Below are 12668 nucleotides of genomic sequence, written 5' to 3' on the forward strand. Positions count from 1 at the left end.
TAAAATGTTCTTGGACACAGTGCTTTGGGTTAAAGTTAAGAAAAGCACTCCTAGGTAATTCATAATTTAACAGAAATATGTGGCAGAAACAGCTAAAGAGAGTATGAACAGTTTAGTTTATAAACCAAAGTGAACTTTAAACAATAGTATTAAAAAAGAGAGATAGACAGCCCACAGTTACTTGAAAGAGGGCAGAGACAGCAGAAACTGCAATGAAGATACTCTGTATGGAACAGGAATTACTTCTCTTTCTGCCGCAGATCATCATTCATCTTTGTAAGTTGTAAAGAACTGTCTCCTGAGGATTTCATTATTTCAGCTATATCATTTTCAAGTTTGGCTTTAACTTCAGTCAGCTGTTTTTCTGTTTCTTCTCTCTCTCTTAATTTATTTTCCATGTCTGGAGAAGGAAATAAGACAAAAAATCAAGCAAATACAACAGTACATTTTAAAAAAATTAAAACTACCGGTATTTACTATCCAACATTTGTATTTTTATGCAGAATTTAAGGATACAATAAAGGTAATACCTGGCTACAGTAGAAACATTAGAAGACAAACATACACACACATGCAACTCTAGTGCCAACATGTGGCATGGTAGGGTACATGCCAGTGCTCCAGAAGGGCCCACCACTTATGCTGCTGGGCTGTAGACACCACCAATGCAGCTGACATGGTTCAGCTAGGTGACAGTGGTGTTGAGTGGAGGTCCAGGTCTACAAGACATGTGCCAACCAGTAAATACTGGCAGCCTGGAGTTCTGTTTGATACTTCTGCCACCAGGTACCCTCATCTCTTATTTCCCTAGTAGGGTTTGAGTAGAGCCAGGCAATGTCACCAAGTAGTGCTCCAGACTAGGGCTACTCAAAGTGGTGGTGCCTGGACTGGTGCCAGTCCCTGAACCATCGACTGCTGATCCTTGGAGAGTTTCCAGGAGTGCAGATCCCTGGCACACTGGGAAAAACACCCTGCGAGCCCCACACATCACACAGCTTAAGAAGCACTGCTCTTGGCTTGCCTATTTGCACTGCTCATCATTGATGATGCTAGATTTACTGCTATCATATACACATGAGGCATCATGAACATGGTAGTGACAGCCAGGACACACATATATGTTCATGTGCCTTCAAGTCTCAACAGGACTTAGGGCAACTCTCTGAATTTCATAGGGTTTTCTTAGGCAAGGAGTATTTAGAGGCAGTTTTGCCAGTTCTTTCCTCTGAGCTATAGCTTCCAGCACCTGATATTTGTTGGTGATCTCCCATCCAAGTACTAACCTGGGCTGACTCTGCTTAGCTCCAAGACCCAACAGGATCTGGTGCATTTAGGGTATTTATGCAGGTATTTATATTCATATACAGGTCAAGAATTCCAATTCGATTTCAGCAAGTCCTGATGGGACAATCCCACAATGTTTCTGTGTATGAAGGTAGTTTTCCCTGGTATCTCCATATCTGGAACCAAGTGCCCAGGCATGTGTGCATACATACAAACAGGTAGTTAAACTTGGCAACCTTGTCACCTCCTCTTACCTGTCAGATTAGATCTCAACTGGTCTAGTTCAGATGAAACATGTGCAAACTGCTGTTCTTTTTGGATTAGCTTTTCAACAGTTTCTAAGGGAATAAAATGCAATATCAGTGAAAGGGAAGTTCTGCTTTTTTTAAAAAAAAGCTTTCATTCTATGCAGTAAGGGATTTGAGATTTTTTTAAAAAGCCATTCTTGTCTCCCCCTTACATTTTACTTTAAAATATATTCAATTATATTTTAAGGAAGCTGACCTTGCATAGATTTGTGTACACTTTCTGCTTCATCAGCAGCCTTAGTAAATTTTCCTTTCTAGAAGAAAGAAAGGGAAAGTGTATTGAACCATTTGGCTTAATAAGTTAAGATAATGTAAAGCATACTGAGAAATAGCATGTATAATATTTCAGATCTAGATGGCTCAAGGCAGCCAGGAAAAAAAATTATCACAAGATCTGACTCGTCATTTTTTAAAAAGGAAAAAAGACAAAAAAGATCTGACTTCTTATTAATACACATAGATGCACAGGTTCCAATCTAAAAAGCAGATACCACTAAGAAGTTTATTACAGATCAGTGGAGAAAAATACTCTGGCTTGGTGTGTTTTGTATTTGGAAGCAGAGCTCTTCCCTTCCAGTGGTTAAGACCAATCACTTTGGATTTTTCTAAATCTGTAACATTTGGATTTTCACACAGAGATTACTATAATCTAGTACAGTTGCCCCTCCGTTTTGTGGACTTAGAATACGTGTATCTCGCCTGTTTGTGGGTGGCAAATGGAGGGGGACAAAATGGGGCGCACGCCGCCATTCAAGCCAATGGGGCTTGAGTATTGGCAATTTTCCGTTTTTGTGGGGGACGGGTCCAGAACAGATCCTCCATGAAAATGGAGGGGCAACTGTACATGGTTCTAAAGAAAAATTACTTTTGACTCTTTGTTACTATAACCATTTTCTGTTTATGGCAATTCCATGAACAACATAGGCCCACAATGCAATCCTTATCAAGAAATGCACACTGACTTGAGAATTGTCTACAACTACACTCTGATTTCTTACGTAAAGAGTCCTAAACAGTTTGGGATTAGGGTATATCTGTGTGTACTGAAATGCCTGCCCTGTCTTCAATTTAAGACAGGAGGAGAAACCTGTGTCCCTTCAGATGTTGCTAGACTCCAATATCCATCAGCCTCAGCCAGCATTGCTGATAATTGGGATAATGGGCAATACAGTTCAACAGCCATAGGTTCTCCAGTCCTCGTTTAAGATGGAAGTTTTTGCACAGAGACAGTACAACTTGCACTTGGAACAGCCAGTAACAAATTTATATACAAAAGCCAAAATTAAAGCTAGTGCGCAAAATGGCTCAGGAACCATGGTCAAGATCCACTGGTGTGCTTTGGTGCTCAACAACAGTGAAACCAGATCTCTATTCTCCTCCTATTGCAAACCTTCATACTGGCAAAAATCTGTTCCAAAGAATTTCCTAGCCTTCCAGATTTTTTAGGATGCAAAGAGCGACTGGCAGGGATGGTGGCTGATGGTTATGGTGGAAGTGCTGGAACCTCCAGAAGTACACCATCAGATCCAGGCCACTGTGCGCAAGAGGAGCAATGCTACTTGACATGTATAGGAATCTTGAGCTTTCAAGGATGACACCAGACAAAACTTTTGTTAATTTCCCCTCATAAAAGCCCCAAAGCAAAGCTCAGGACTGGACAAGCATGATTTCCAGCGTTTACTCACCAAATCTTCCAGTTCCTTTTCTAAAGAATCTTTAAGTTGATTTACTGCACTCAAGTGATTTTCAAGTTCAAGAAGCTTTTGCTCTTTCCCTTGCAGTTCTTCGCCTAGACTAACAGCCTAGCAAGGATGATTGTGTGGTGTAAAAATGAAAAATTACAGAAGGAACAAAATAAAGGACTTTGACAACATGACAAATAAAAAATATATGTTAAAACAAGGTAAAACACAAACAAAGGAAACATACACTGAAGGGGAAATGATAAATACACTTGAATTGTGCTCAGAATGTCAATTTGCAGGATCACATGCCCTTTTAGGAATATAGTAATAATTTGTGAAATTAAAAAAATAATAATAATTTAGACTCCAATTCCAGCTATTCTTACTAGGAAGTAAGCCCCACTGGAATGTGTGAGGCATATAGTTCCACAGATCCTTCTTTTTACTACTTTGAGGTTCACATTACTGAAGTTATGATCAATTAAATACATCAGGTATAGCACCTTGATGATAAAGATATAACTGAACTTAAGTTACATTGTCTGATATTCCAGGGGGCTTAAATGCAACCAGTGCCTGGAGGCAACTGCATGAAACCTGGTATCTAAGACATCATATGAAGTGATTTTTGTAACAACTGGAATAAAAACCATCCTGTTACCATTACAGTGCTTAGATGTGAAAAAAGGAAACCCCTAACTCTGACAGTGAATCATAGAATTTCTTGAATCATAGAATCCTAGAGCTGGAAGAGACCTCAAGGGCCACTAGTCCAACCCCCTGCCATACAGGAACAAAGTATCAAAGCACCCCCGACAGATGGCCATCCAGCCTTAGAAACTTCCAAAGGAGGAGATTCCACCAGGCTCTGAGGAACCATGTTCCACTGTCAAACAGCTCTGACTGTCAGGACGTTCGTCCTGAGATCTAGGTGGAATCTCTTTTCTTGTAGCTTGAATCCATTGCTCCTTATCCTAGTCTCTGGAGCTGTGTAAAACAAGCCTGTTCCCCCTTCAAATATTTAAACATGACTATCATGTCCCTCCTTAACCTTCTTTTCATCAGGCTAAACATTCCTAGCTCCCTAAGCCACTCCTCATGGGGCACAGCTTCCGGACCGTTCACCATTTTGGTCACCTTCCTCTGGACATATTTCAACTTGTTATTACACTTCTAATTATATCTGCCATTGCAGCATTGCTGAAGTCTGGCAAGTATAGATCCTATCAGTTTCTTGGATAAGGAATCAATAGGAACACCCAGTAAAACAGAAAACTGGAAAAATTACAAACTAAACCCAATTTACACGCTTTTCATTCCTTATGGAAGATGATCCCATGTTCACAGAAATGGAAGGATTTCTCAATTTACCCACTACCTTCTCCATAAAGTGAAGGATGGCACAATGTATGGGAGTCTACCAACTCATGCATCACTTCATCCTGGGTACAATTCTAAAAGCCGAGAAGCAGTTCAAACTGACTTTTTCTCCTAGAAGGAGAGTCTGGAACACTACAGTTCAAAATGGAAATTCCTAAATAGGATAAAAAGTCTGAAATGGGCTCAATGTCACTTGTGTGCAACATTTTGCCAAGAGTCAACACACAGTCCTCGACAGCTTCCAAGATCAAAACATAAGATACCTTTTGGGTCAGATTAAACATCTATCTGTCCCAGCATCTTATTTGCCACAGTGGCCAGCTAAATGCCTATGAGAAGTCCCAAAGTAGAGCTTTCCCTGCCTAATCCTCCAGGACTGTGGCTAACCCCTTTGGAAGCCATTTGGTGGCCAACACCACGTGCATGATGTATGCCAGTAGTTGAAAAATCTCATCAGATGATGCAAATATACTGTTTCAGAGCAGCTCGCCTCAAGCATAGATTGTCTCAGAACAACACAAATTAATTTCTTTTAAATGGGAAAAAAGCAAATAAATGGATGGATGGATGGATGGATGTTGGTACAAACCTGGCTACTTTCACTAGTCTGTTCATTCTCTAAACTCTGTATCTTTTTTTCAGCTGCCTCAAGCTCCTTGCTAAGTCTCTCCAACTCCAGTTTACCTTCAGAATTGGCCATCTGAAGGGCATCAAGTTCCAAGAGCTTTGTTTCGGTGGTTTTGATCTTTGCTTTAAAACTATCAATCGCCTCGGCTTGTTCCGTGCACTTGGCCTGGAGCCCCTCCAGCTCCTTTACCTTTATCTCAGCTTCCTGCAACTTGTTTAGACTCTCTTCCAATTCCATGAGGTGCTGTTCTTCAGCTTTTTCCAATTTGGTCTTCATGGCCTCCAAGCTTTTCTCTTTCTCTTCTGTCACTCCCTTCACCTTTTCTTTGAGAACATCAACCTCCTTCAGCAAAGATGACTTCTCATTTTCTTGCTTTACTTTCAGGTCTGACGTTTCACTCTCATGCTCTACTCTCATCTTCTCAATCTGGGCCTTGAGATCTGCATATTCAGTGGTCTGATCTCCAACTCCTTTGCTGAAGGATGTCTTCAGTTCTTCCATCGCTTGCTGATGTGACAGAATAGCAGATTCCAGCTTAGATTTCCACAGATCAGTCACATCTGAATTCTCCTTCTGGGCAGCATCCAGTTTCATTTTAAGGGATTCGTTCTCTTTTGCCATTTTTTCATTGGCTGCTAGCAAGGCTTTCATCTCCTTCTGGAATGATTCTTCATTAACTCCAACCTTCTCTTTCAGTGACTTTATCTCATCTTCATGCTCCTTACTTAGTGTTGTCATTTTCTCTTTCAGAGTGTTAATTTCTTGTAACAATGCGGCAGAAGTGTCCACACTGCTCTCTGGCTTACTAGACTCCAATTTTGCTCGTAACTCAGTTACTTCCTTTTCGCGTAGTATTAGATCTTCCTCCAGTTCCATGATGCGAGATTTCTCTGATACAGTGGCCACCTAGAATCAACATTATTTAAAAGAGAGAGGGGGGGGGGGGAAATCATTGTAACAGGTTGCACTTAGAGGCACAGAGGGATATACTGGTCACCTGTTCAGAGCAACAATATCATTTTTCTAGCACTTCTAAGCCAGGCTTATGGAAGGTGAACTACCAGTAGATATTGGTAATCTAGTCTCATGTTCTACTTTTGGTGAAATTGCTAATGGACTGCTGAAAATCCTTAGCTAAACATTACTACTACCTCAGTTAAACAACTTCATAACCTTCATTTAATTAAAAAGATGTCTTTGCTTCCCTTTAAAACAAATGCAAATGGTCCTCAAGGGTTCAAAATAAAACCTTTATTACACAAAAGTTAGTGGTAAGACAAACAGGCTGTTAAGTCAGAAGTTTAAAACTTCAGCCAGATGAAATTTTGGAAGTTTAATAGAATTCATTGTTTGAAGTCTTGGGAGGGAATGCCAGTTGACAAAATGTGGAAAGTCACTATTCTACATAGATCGTATAAGGCTTAAACTGGAGTTTAGAACTCTAATATCCTACACATAGCACATTTTAGTTAGACTGTTTCAAAGCATGACATAGATCTTGGTTTCAGTGGAGCTGAAGGCAGAATGTAAAGCTGCCCCACCAAGGTGAGCCTTGGCCCTAAATAAGAGACAATTTTTCTGTCATCTCATGCATACACCTAAAAAATATATTTGGTGACACAGGCCACTCAGAGAAGATTTAAAAACACTGCATCAGGGTGCTGTTGGACAAAAGCAGAGAAAAGAGGTGTATAAACCAACACTCAGAATAAAATGCAGACATTTATTAAATTTTGTTTAGTTCTGAGACTGAGAAAAGAGCTGATGTATGAACAAGTCTGAATAAATGATAAATGTTATCGGCAGGCATTTCCCTAGCCAAAGAGAATCCACTGCTTTGAAAAGAACTTTTAGGAGAACTGGCTAACATTATGCTTGCAGATTGGAGACTGTGTGGCAAAGAGAGATAAGATGCTAAACTGTTTTCTTCAGAGAAATAATTTAATAGTAATGGACACCAACTCAATGCAAAACCAGAAAGTTGAAAATGGTGTGGATCCTTCATTATTCAGCACTGAAATCTGAAGTCAGTGCTGACTTCAAGATCACTGCAGAGACATGAGAACTTTAGCTAAACTGACTGAGACAGAGCAAAGTCTAAATTCACAAGATATCAAATTTGCATTATGCAAGTAGAAAGATCTGTTAAAAAGCACTTTGCTATATGTAGGACTGTACATATGGGACCTGCATATACTGAAGTAAAATTGCAGAGGTATAGTCAGAATTGTTTTTTTAAAAAAAGCCTGGTATTGCTGATAGATAACTTTCTCTGTCTCTGTAAACTAGTTTCAGTGTAACCATACACAAATTCTCAACTCCTACCAAGAATGTAAAAAAAAAAGGAGGGGGGGGTATATATGCTTAGAAACTTGCGCTTTGGCTAATGGGAAGAAAAGGATCTATTTAAGCGTTTTATGTAGCTACAAAAGCAAGTTAACTGGATAATCTGCAAATACAATTTAGAACAGTGATCAGCAATGTGACGTGCCTAGTCTGAAGAATTCAGGGTTGGTCACTAGAAGCTGGCACCAGTTCAAAATTAAAGGAATACCCCAAATTCTAGATGCTAGATTCCTCTCAAAGCAAAATATTAAAACAGACGTTGTGCAGTCTGCTAAAGAGTACAAAAGTCTCTCTGTGTGTGTTTGTGGAAGATAATCAAATCTTTGCTAATTCTGAAAGGATACAGTACATCTAAAGTGACCTAGCTTCACTTGAGATACCGTAGAGTCAAAGGATGATTTGTAGGTACTGAAATGTTCCCTTTCTTTGTCAACATCTTCAGTGAGGCACTTTACAGAATCACTTGCTGCTGTTTGACCTTTGCAGGTCTTGCTGCTGTCTGACCTTTGCTACTGAAGAAGGTTGGCAGAAATAACCTGTGTACAAGATGTAAATGTGTGAAGACTCTTCACAATGTCTCTATAAAAGGTGATCACCAGCTCAAAAGGTGCAGATATCGCCAAGGAGCGTAAAGACCTTTACCTAACCACTACTGAAAGAACCACCACCAAGCTGAATCAAAACAGCAAAAGAAGTCATCACAATCCATTATTTCATCATCCGCTGAAGTGTGATTTAACTGTAGTTGTCAACCGAATGCCATCCCATGGAGTTTTGAGGTCCTTGGTCTCCTTGGTTGTGTTTTGGATGTATTATCCTTGATCCCTTTCTTTGCAAGCACTGTACCTACATCAGTGTTAAGAAGACCATTTTAAGAAATGCTTTGTTAAATGTCACGGCAGTGGAACAGAGGACTGTGTGCTTTCTTTTCCAAGGCACAGTGTGCCCACTCACTTCTAGCACCAGGACCTTTCCCCTTTATACACACAAAAAGGCCTTGTTCATTGAAATAGTGAAGTCCATTACCCTAGTGTCTTCTAACTCCCTCTGGAGTTTGTCAGCTTTGGTCTTTTCAAAGAGCAGGCTCTGTTCAAGCTCCTTAATGCGGGCATGCTCCAGTTTGGTCTGCGTCTGTTAGTAAAAAGGGAAAGGAAGAGAACACAACAGTGCCACCATCACATGCCAGCACAAGAGGAAAGAGGAGCTACATGCAGGATGTGCCACCAGTTGTCTTCGACCAGCGATGAGCAGCAAACGATGCAAGTGGATAACAAAACAAAACATAAAAATAAGGCGAAGTGGGTAGGAGAAATGAACAGGGTGATGCTGCAGATGGGAGACTCACGTGAAGGCGTAACACACGGCTGATACATTGAGAGAAAAGATGTGCACACACATACACAGACAAAGGAGCATGGACAAAAAAAGTGGCAAGGTAAACTCATGCAGCCAAAGTTATTTATCAGTGTGGCAATATTATCAGCACAAATTAGAACAGTTAACGCTTTGTAAGACATGATTCAAAATAACCTGAAGGGCTGTTGCACAGAAGAGGGCAAAGATTTGTTCTGCGCTATCCAAAAGGGAAGTACTAGATCTACTGAACCTAAGTGATGGAGGGTAATTTCAGCTGAGCTTTAGGGGGAAAAATCCATCATAGTAAAGGCAGTTCAACAATGCACCCAATTACCTGGGGGGGGGGGTCTTGCCTGACATCTTCAACAAGTAGTTTAACAGCCATCTGTTGGGGATGCTTTAACTTGTATTTCAAGCAGGTGGTGGAACTCAACTTAAAAGGCTGCCTTAAATTCTCTTATACTTTCACCTCCTTTCAGTGAACATTGAATGCCCAAACATAGCTGACTCCTGGAATTTCTTGCAAAATATTGGTTGGCTGTAGCAGGCAAAATGTCCACCTAGATTTCTACTTATGGACCAATTCACTAGGCATAACAGCATCCCTAGGAGCTGATAAGTCCCCTCCACCACCACATTGATCTTGCTTTGTTAAACAGTTCTACTACTAAATCTAGAAGGATCGATAATCACATGTCACCCAGAAAGAAGAAATGGCTCAAGCCCACACTAAAATGAAGGCTCTTCCTCCTCTAAGGATGATTATTTCATGTAACTAAAACTCTAGTGTTTCAAAAGTATGTGCAGAAATCTTTATGCCTTTTTGGCTAGTCTGATAAAGGCATTGCCACAATACAGATTTTGGAACGTGCACGTTAGCCAAAATGGCTATCCCTGTGTATGTGAAACTCAACAGAGTGCTGCCAAATAATCTGGGTTTTCTCAGAGACATATTGACAGTGAATTGCCATAGGATGCTCCTCAAAGAACTGCTACAAACTGATCAGAGAGAGAGGGGGGGGGGGGGGGAAAGGAAGGAACAACATAGATTGCTGACAATTTGCTTCAGACAAGAAAATGACATACGAGTATGTTGTAATGTTTAAAAAATGCCTTCTAGGTGGCAACTTTCATAATCTTAACTGTAAATAGTGAATGTTTTAAATCATGGCACATCAGAACAACTGTTCATGAATGTACAAGCAGTCTGATTCACTGGATGCCAGGACAGTCACAAGTTTTCCTAGAGGGACACACTAGAGGAATAAGAGGGAAGAGCAGACCTCATGGAGCTGACAGGAGGCCAGTGCCAATTCATTGATCCTTCTGGCTCTTCTGTTGCTCTTCCTTGAGTCTGCTGCCTGTTCAACTACCATCCCCTAAAAGGCCAGCAGGCAAAGTTGAGTCTGGGAGATATCTTTGTGCAGAGAAAGAGCAGTAGCCTGTGCATGCCTTCCCTTCTTTCTCTGGGAAGTGGTGCAGATTAAGTTCAGGGAGAAAAGATAAAGTGAACGGGGTGGGGTAATAGTAGAGGAATATAGGAGTTGGGCATATTCAGTGAGCACCTTGCCCAACAGCAACCCCAACACAAGACTGGTATGAGGTGGTGAGATGGTATCTCAAGTGCTATCTTTGAAGTGCTGGTGGACAGATGGTTCTTGGCATGAATAAATCACTGATTTTCTGCTATCAGCCACAAGTGGAACTGAAAGGCACTTTTGGCACTGTCCAGTGAATTTTCAGTACAGATATCCTACAAGTGCTCCATCCACACCACTGCTGTCAAGTGGTACTTCTCCCTTTTTAAGGGGCATGGGTTTGACATGGGTAGTGACTTATCAAGTAGCTGAAGTACCTGCAGCAGTGTGTACCATTTTAACACCTCTGATTAGTTAATCTATTTTATATGGGCATAATGCCTATTTAAAAAAACTTTTTAAAAGGGCCATTTAAAGATAGAGAGCTCAGGGAAGGGGTGAGCTATGCAAAATGAGAAGGGTGGAACCTTGTACACCTTGAAGCATCAATGACATGGCCTAGCGCTACTTTTAAATTTCAGCAGGGCCTTGAAGACTGACTATTGATGGGGATTAGGCCTTGCAGAATCGTGCTGTACAGCCTGTGTTTCATTTAAATAAATAAAATAAAACTTTTATTTATATCCCGCTTTTCTGTTACAAGACAATCAAAGCGGCTCACAACATATTAAAATCCAGATTTACAAAATTATGTCCCAAATTCCCCCCCTTAAAACAGGATTAAACATGTACAATTAAAATATCTATTAAAAACACAATTAAAAACTCAATAAAAATATAACAAGGACAGAGCGGTGGGCTAATCCATGATGTGGGGGGCAGACATTTGTTATTTTTAATAACTGTTTTTAAATAGTTTTTATTTATGGCTAGTCTAATGATATTATTGTATTTGGAATATTGTGTAGCTACATTTCTTTGAACTGCTAGCGAAAAAGCAGGATGAGGATGATAATGATGAGAAGAAGTCCATTATATTTGTAGAGGGGTAGGACCATAAAAGATTAGCTGCTACAGCCATTTCTAGTATACTGACTGAAAAGGGTGAGTCAGCCTCAGTCCATTTAAAGGACACCCAATGGACTGAAAAGTATTTATTCTTACTTACACCATGGTATTTATAAGCCACTTTTAAATATATATGTATCTAAACTGATCTACAACTAATCATGAAGGCAGAAATTATTAAAGGAGAGTGATTAATATTAAAAAGAATAGCACTTAATAGGCTGCAAGAGAACAATAAAGGAAAAATAAAACAACATCTTAATGACTCACCTAAAGGTAGGGAGGGAAGGGGTTAGATGGGTGTCCCCAATGAAAGAATTCCACTATTGTGGAGTCACTACTCAAAGTTGTGATATTTGCTTTATTTCTGTCACTATCCCAAAATTTCTATCAGGCCATTTAAGGTTTTGGGTTTACTCATGATGAAAATGAGATGCTGGACTGAAGACTGCACAGACTAACACATTCTGAAAGTGACATAGTTCTGCGCTGTTCCAAGGGCTGTTTTTGGTGTGGCTGTTTTTGTTTCTTGTTTGACATCAGTGATTCCTTTCCCCCAGAATCTGATGAGGCAAGCCAGCTAATAGTCTACATCTTCACTTCTGCACAGAACCCTCTACAGGGATAACCTTCTGGTGCAGTTAGTCTGTTGCAATAAATGCATTTATCATGGCATAAGGATTCCCACCCGTGTAGACTATATGGAAAAACAGATGAATCAGATGCGTTGTTTCCTCTACTATAATGTTGCTGGCCTACTAGCATTGACTAGTATTGTATTGTATTGTATTGTATTGTGTATTGTGGTTATATGATGATGTTTTTAATCTGTTATGTATTTTGTAGACTGTATTGCTGTTTTCGATGGGATCCCGCTTCGATCCGCAGGGAAAGGCGGGAAATAGAAAAATAAAAATTATTATTATTATTATTATTATTATTATTATTATTATTATTATTATTTCATGGGGTAGTTCACTTTGTGAGATACTGCTCATCCAGTGGACTCCACATAATGAATTTGTATTCTTTAAGTTGCTTTGTGATGCTGTCTTAAGATCCTTATAGGAGGGCTTTCTCCTGGTCCCACCACTGTCTGTGAGCTTGTCTGTGAAGAAAAGCAAGATGACCTTCT

The 12668-nt window shown here is 40.0% G+C and overlaps 1 protein-coding gene across 17 annotated transcripts in view; it reads right to left on the minus strand.

Annotated features, from left to right (window-relative positions):
• Positions 1-12668, minus strand: part of CLIP1 (CAP-Gly domain containing linker protein 1) — a 94066-nt gene that overhangs the window by 40003 nt on the left and 41395 nt on the right. For 12 of the 17 annotated variants that reach the window (XM_042442119.1, XM_042442122.1, XM_042442121.1 and 9 more), the window contains 6 exons: positions 8658-8762; positions 5247-6191; positions 3278-3394; positions 1789-1846; positions 1539-1622; positions 244-400 (listed from right to left, as the gene is read on the minus strand). In XM_042442119.1, coding sequence (XP_042298053.1) covers positions 244-400; positions 1539-1622; positions 1789-1846; positions 3278-3394; positions 5247-6191; positions 8658-8762 — 1466 coding nt within the window. The remainder of the gene's footprint in view (positions 1-243; positions 401-1538; positions 1623-1788; positions 1847-3277; positions 3395-5246; positions 6192-8657; positions 8763-12668) is intronic. The other 5 variants (XM_042442123.1, XM_042442124.1, XM_042442132.1 and 2 more) reach the window with 3 other exon arrangements.

This window comes from Sceloporus undulatus, chromosome 10 (assembly GCF_019175285.1).
Source record: "Sceloporus undulatus isolate JIND9_A2432 ecotype Alabama chromosome 10, SceUnd_v1.1, whole genome shotgun sequence".
Classification (NCBI taxonomy): Eukaryota; Metazoa; Chordata; class Lepidosauria; order Squamata; family Phrynosomatidae; genus Sceloporus; species Sceloporus undulatus.